The following is a 7,246-nucleotide window of genomic DNA, read 5'->3' as shown; positions in this document are numbered from 1 at the left end:
TTTGAAACGCTTACCTCTTGATGCCCACGAGAAAATGAGATAAAGCTGTTCCTTTCCTAGAATTCAATTTTTTTAACACGAAATTGTTTTATGCAGGGTTCCTCCAAGTCTTCAATGACGTTCTTAAAATGGACGCTAACGGGTGAGAAAGAAAAAACATAAGAAAAAATTCTGCCACCGGGAATCGAACCTACGACATCTAGGTACGCGACGATAAGCGCCCGGCGCGCGACCGACTAAGCCACCGATGCCGATGCGCGACACTACAAACGCGCCTTAGATATCTCACGCATTCTCTCTCGCATGGTGACCTTTGTTGGCGGGGCGGGTCGGTGCCTACCTCTGTGACCGGTGAAGAGAAATACTGCGGCATGACATTTACTAGCGCCGATAGAGAACGATTCGGCGACGACGCAGTTAAAGCGTCGCCTCTGAAAAACATGACGATGCGCACTCTAGGATGCCATGGTTAAAGCGTCTCGATAGCAGCGAAAAACACTGGTCGGGCAAGCATCGGGGATTAGCCCTACACGCAGTTACGTTCTTTGCCTTTCACTTCATGTTAGTGTATGACGGCTCGTTATCAGAATAGTGCAGCTTCCACGTGGACCAACGGTGTTTCTCCGCCGCCGACTGCTTTCAGTGCGGTAGCACCGATTGATAAAACTGCTGCAATAAGCGCTGCAGGAAGGCAACGTTGTCGACGGGCGAATGTCCTGCCTTGGTGGAGCGAGACGGAGGCCAGTGGGACGTGGAACGTTAACGCGCGTTCGCGGCTAAAGCTACGAACCTCTGCATCCCGTGTTGCTGAAGCGCAATGTGGTAGTGTATGCCTGAGCGCAGGCGTAGGTTACTCTAATACCCAGGAACGCACACCGTGCCGTTTCTCTCCTTAACTGACGACGCTTTGAAGAAGTGCACGTCATATATCAGTGTTTATTATGAGCTTGTTGGTGTTATATGTGCGCGAGATTCACGCTGCGCTGTGTCCACGTATATGTTAAGAACTTCAGCTATCACAACGGTTAAATCATGATCGTGGGCGTTAGTCGTCGCGATGGAGATGTGCCACTAGGCGCCAACGTGGGTGCATCCACGTCAAATGGTGGTCTATCTGCCAAACACCAACATACATTGTACATGCTCTCATATATCACTACACAATAAGCACTACTTCTGTGAAGACACATTTCACGTCCGTGTTATACCGATTCCTATGGCGGAGGAATCAGCCATGGTTTTTCGAACAACCACACTTCACATTACCACGATATCTGCTGAACTAAGCGAATGAATGCATTTTCTTTTAATCAAGGTAACGCATTACCTGCATGTAGGACAGTTGCACCGTAACGCCCGAAATTTCAGTGGTATTCGCGATCTCATTCCATTTGCCGCAAGCGAAGCTGTACAGGTCTTGACATGGTACGACGGAAGTGTTCACCGACGCCTTCATTTCGCTGGCGGCTCTCTTGCAGCTCGGCGACTCGCAAAAGTGGTACATGGCATCGGGAAAGTTGGCCATCAGTGCGTGCGCCCCCATTGGTTTGGGGCCCCCCTGCAGGCGTCGGTAGTAAATGACCACCAACAAGGCTGCCACTGCAATGGCAGCGATAATTGTCGAGCGGCCTTGAGCTCCCGTCATTTTCTTCCAAAAGTTGCCCTCCACTTCGTCCTCTGTGTCCATAAGCTCCTCTAGGTCAATCTTATCTGCATGCCAAAAGTAAATACATGTAAATAAATAAACGAGACATTTTTGTTTCTTCCGTAGACCATGCAGAATGCCGCTTGCATCTAGTTTACAATGTCCGAGGTTTACGTACTGTCTTGACACGTGGAGTACGGAGTTCAGTCGTAGTCTGAAGTTTATTAGCTGGCGAGACTTCAATTTAGATGCGACAAAAACCAGCGATAACTCACGACAAGGACGAAGAAGGAGGCACATTCAAGCGCACACCGTCGCCGGTGGCTGATTGAATGTGCCTCCCGAGTATTCGTCCTTGTCTTGAGTTTTCGCTTGTTTTTCTCGCATCTAAACGTGACAGCCCAGCGTTTCACGCTTCTCAAATTTCAATGCAGCTCGACAAAGTTTACATGCATTCTTATTTGATGCTCTGAGCGGCCAACGACAGCCTGTCATGGCAAAAAGTATATTTTGAGAAATAAACGCCAGAGCAATTCACAGATACACGGAAATTTTATAACGGACAGGACATAGGCCAAATAGCGTACTGTTTGCTTTCTCGCTGCTATACCAAAGAAGAGAAGATCACGCGACCACGTAGACACCCAGCTCGCCACTGGTGAAAAAAGGTAAAACTGCGGTACCCTGAAAGACTAACGCCACCCAACTCATGCATAGCACAGTAGCACTGGATTTCTCTTTCCTTAAGTTAAAATGTTATCCAAGCGGTTGTCCAACAATTCTACCTTTTCCTGACTCAATGACGTAATAAACGAAATAAAGCATTCTTGAAGCTTAGACGAGTTGGTGATGCGACATTTTGATTGTGTTTGGAGCGTGCATAAATTAGTAAAAAAAACAGATTATAAGCAAAGTGAAAATAGGACTGGCTTGCAAGTAATATGCTGTACAATAATCCTGGTTATGCACTTTCATGGAACGAAAACAATCCACACGACGCCGAATCATCAAAGCATGCGGGATTATTTTCAAGCATTAGCCCGATTTAACATAGAAATAAACTCTCAGTTTGCCGCAGGCGGATGCAATGAATGCGATAACAACAAATTTAATTTTTGTACTAAATAATGCTGTGCGCTCACTCAGTTACCATGACACGTTGTGCAGCACATAGAAAATGCTACGTAACTAATCACGGCCGTTGCAGCGAGCGAAGCAACCTTCGTGGTTTCCATGGCTTTCACGCAAACTTTTATTGGGATATAACACAACGCGTACTACAAGTGTATGAGCGTTGGCTGATCCCCTGCAAAGATTTGGCGAGTGCGGCTGCAATGTACCATACCCGCGTACTACAAGTGTATGAGCGTTGGCTGATCCCCTGCAAAGATTTGGCGAGTGCGGCTGCAATGTACCATACCCGCATCTCTTGCCGGAAGCATGCAGGCCCCCTTGCTCTTTTCACGCATATACAGACGACTGGCACCTCTGCTAGGGCCGCCTACTTTGGCAGCGCTCGCGCGCTTTCACTCGCACATAGAACATACGACGCGCGGACTGATGTTCATTTGGGCTCTATACGGAATATTCATAATAACATACACCACAATATTCCACAATATACCGCAATATTCAAATGGATGCTTCGGGATAGAAAACATGGATGGTAAGGCTTTACTGAGAGCAACTTGCGTTTGGCGACACTATCATTTAAGTGTCACGAATAATAAGCCTGTTGCCCGAGCTATCAGTCAAACTTTGCCAGGCAATACGAACTCCTCACGTAGGTCAACCAAGTTTATCGACAGGAAGCTCAGGCCCAATGTGCAAACGGCGCTGTCCATGGCGCAAACTTGTCATCGCGCAAAAGATCAGAAGGGCTTACTGTTCCAGCGTAGCAGCTAGGACATGACCAATAGAATTGCGCGATATTTAAAGTTGAAAGCAATTGGTGAGCTCTAGCCATTGAATAGCAATAGCAGAGCGCGTGTCATCCACTTTTCCTATGGTCTGGTTAATAGGAGACATGGAGGTCAACAAAACAATTACGTTTGTGCACATATTATATGTGCTTGGTAATTGGCATGCGTGTTTCTTATTGCGCATTTTCTTGTCACTGCATGCCTGCGTACTGTTTCTGACCTAGGGTGGTCGTCTCGCGAGTTAGCCACCGGCTCCTCAGAGTGGTAGTGGGTGAGAGCGATGGCGCTAGCCATGGTCAGCCCAAAACCACAATGAATGTCGGCCAGAGACGAAGCGAGAAGTTGTGGCAAAAACTGTATATTTTACAACAATGTCAAGCATGAGAAAAACAAAAAAATACAAGTTAGACAGTTCAGAGCGCGCTCTTAAACACTAGCTAACTTCCAGCTCCCGTTCTACGCAAAACAGCCTGTTTAAATAAGGGTTTAATACAATAGATTTGTCGCTGTGGGCCCTGAAGTCCAGACTCCCTGAAGTCCAGTCCTCTCAAATGGAGGGCGCGTGTCACGTGGATTAGCAGAGGGGGGAGAGAGTCACGTGATCACACGCTGTCTCTTCATCAAACGTCATCAAACGCTTTCGTGTTTAAAAAATACAGGACCAGTTGCCCTATCACGAAAATAGGGGGAAAGCGAATCATAGCGTGTGCGTGGCTAGCCAACTATTTTTCGTCATGCTTTCTTTCTTTATCTCATATTGCGCAATCCTTTCTTTCCTTATCTCACATTGCAATCCTTATCTCACATTGGGCTCCTTTCTGCATGTTTTTTCCCTACATGCTGCGAATTTGACCATATCCACAAGCTTAGCAGCGCAACCCTTCAGTAGCTACAGGCAACAACGATGGTCATGCCTTCATCTACAGCTAACGGTGAAGTGCGGCAACGTGAAATGAGTCACCTCGATAACCTCGATAAAAGATCAGAGAACCGCATCAGAAAAGGACAACAGCCGATGAGCCCACAATCAAGAGAGCATAAATAATTGAAAAAACTGCGCATAGAAATACGCATGTGAGCAGTACACCTTCGAGGGCCGCATTTGTTTGCGTTCACGAGCGCCCGGTATCGTTCCGTTCACGCCTACAGCACCAACGACACTTTCAAGACACTAGAACCTTCGCTTGAAAAACGACAACTCAGTATGCCGACTGAATTTCGGTAAGTATATCAGGTGATAACAATCTTTCCGAAAGTAATGAAAAGTGAGGGATGCGAGAGATGCCCTGACCTTCCTTTTGTTCAAAATAAAAGGGGGTTGGAGGGACCACTTGCAAGTTTCGCCCATACTCTTCAATTTCAATTGCTTGACAGTTAAGTATTGCGCGTTCTCCGTAAATTCAACTGCGAAATCTGAAGCGCTTCCAATGAGCCGAAACGAGGTACAAAAGTGAAAGCTGCTTTTCGTTTCAAAAGGCACTGTAGAGTGCGAGCTTTATGAAATGCTTCTGGTTACTTCTGACGGGCCATAATGTTTGTTATGCTGGGTCTTGAAACGTAAATAAAGAATCCCTGACAACCTACCGCCATATACATCGACGGCTTGGTGGAAGCCATTGCCCATAAATTGTGAATGCGATGGCTCGCCTATGATTGTGTCTTTGAAAAAACACATCCCTGGTGAACATAAATACGCTTTACAAGAAAGATTTCAAGGGTAAAGGCTGGTAGTATAACAGATACACAAAATGGAGAATGGAGCTGAAATTATAGAAAAGTTGTGCTATTACGCGCTATAGCGAAGCAATGCTAGCAATTTCATTTGATACTATTGGCTGTTCAGTGCTATTACGTTGCTAGATGACTGAACACTACGTACGCGCTTCACCTGGTAGGGGCAGATCACTGTCTCACCACTGTGGAGCTCGCGCTCTACATTGGATTTCTCAGACATGTGCAACACATATCTGACAGATATTTCTGAAGGAGATATTTCTGACAGAATGGTAGGTGCCTCAGAATGGTTGAGGACATAACGGCTAAGCACATCTTAGTCAAAACCAAGAAAAAAATGGGCATAGGCAGGCCACGTGGCGCTATGCAAAGATAACCGCTTGTCTTAAAGAGTAACAGACGGGATTCCAAGAGAAAGCAAGCAAGCAACGGGAATTCAGAAAGTTAGGCGGACAGATGAGATTAAGAAGTCTGCGGGGATAACGCGCGGCTGCAGCAAGCAGAGAACCGGGGTAACTGGGAGAGGCCGTTACCCTACAGTGAGCGTAGTCAGGCTCATGATGATGATGATGGTAGAAGCCCCAGCGGCAGTTGGAAAGACCAGGCAGCGATAGTTTATTGGCGCATTCACTGCCACGACATCTTGTTTCGCAGCTCTTTTTAATGAATGCGATGTGTACCATAACGTAGGATCCAGCAAGTTAGTGATAGTGGGCAGGCTGAAATGACTGACTCACAGGGTGACACGAGTGCTAGTGCATATTCCGTCACCTATTTAAAACCTGTTTTGTCATATGATACATGATATGAAATAATAGAGATAACGTGCTTCAATACTATCGATCAAATATTTGAGTCCCTCTCTCTTGCCTTCTTCCCTTCAGACTGGTGTTTAAGTTTAGTCAATGAGTAAAATAAAGCTAGTGGATATTCGGCGCTGTATTGCTTTGATCAGTGTTACTTGTTGTCGTGCTCACTGTTTCCCCTCTACGTCATTGAGAAGACAAAATCAGATTTAGGGAGCATAAGCTGCCAGCAAGGCACCGCATCCTGCTGAAACTAAAAAAAAAGTACCTCAAGATTCTATTTACATCATCGGCGCTGCGGCACTTCTACTGAGAGTGCTACCAACTCAAAACAATTGATACATCGTAATAAAACAATTATTAAACAGCGTGAGATGGAGAGAACTCGTCTTCATACACTACTTGTGCTTGCACGAGAAATACGGCTGTTACAGCCGAATTAAAGAGGTAAAATACCTTTGACTGTGTCATCGGCATCGACGTTTCCACTCGTATCCGGGCTTTTAGCCGAGTACTTCGAAGTCCCTTTGCTAGTTGCGGAAGCTGGAGTGCCTGCTTTGTAGGTTCCTGCTGCCGATGGCTGGTCGCCCTTGCGGCTGGTATCAGGCTTATCTGTTTTCTGTAGCGGCGTGCATGCAAAACAATTACAAGCATTGACCAATGGGATCTACACAAGTTCGCAACGTGGCTAACTGTCTTACTCTATGACCCTAAAGAGAACTAACAGGTAATCGACCCATGGAAACTATAGGGGACGTTGTTTGTAGTAATACAAATAACGTCCCCTATGCCCATCCTGCAACCATCAAATAACGCGTCCGATCCTCTACAAAAATCAGCTACGGCGGCGGGCGTCCTCCCAAACACTTTATCGTGTATGTATGCGCATTTAAGCGTGGGAGATAGAGTGTACTGGCGGACGACCACACCCACAGCATAATTGGTGGAGCATCGAACGCGTTATCGAAGGTTGCAGGTTTGGTTCCAGCTGGAGGCAACTTATCGTCCACATTAATTGCTTCACATTTGTCTCAAAATCGCGACAAATAACGCCCCCTGTACTTTCCATGGATTGATTGTCTCTCCGTTACCATTGACCCATATATGCCCAAAATGGGAGAAATTGACAAAACAAATAT

At 46.2% G+C, this 7,246-nt stretch overlaps 1 protein-coding gene across 1 annotated transcript in view; it reads right to left on the bottom strand.

Annotated features, from left to right (window-relative positions):
* Positions 1–1,116: 1,116 nt before the first annotated feature.
* Positions 1,117–7,246, bottom strand: part of LOC119385540 (uncharacterized) — an 88,510-nt gene continuing 82,380 nt past the window's right edge. The window contains exons 10-11 of the mRNA XM_037652960.2: positions 6,564–6,726; positions 1,117–1,710 (exon numbers count right to left, since the gene is read on the bottom strand). Coding sequence (XP_037508888.1) covers positions 1,307–1,710; positions 6,564–6,726 — 567 coding nt within the window. The 3' untranslated portion in view covers positions 1,117–1,306. The remainder of the gene's footprint in view (positions 1,711–6,563; positions 6,727–7,246) is intronic.

Source organism: Rhipicephalus sanguineus, chromosome 3 (genome assembly GCF_013339695.2).
Source record: "Rhipicephalus sanguineus isolate Rsan-2018 chromosome 3, BIME_Rsan_1.4, whole genome shotgun sequence".
Taxonomy (NCBI): Eukaryota; Metazoa; Arthropoda; class Arachnida; order Ixodida; family Ixodidae; genus Rhipicephalus; species Rhipicephalus sanguineus.
Note: the sequence above shows the minus strand (reverse complement) of the source record. Positions and strands in the feature narration are given on the sequence as shown.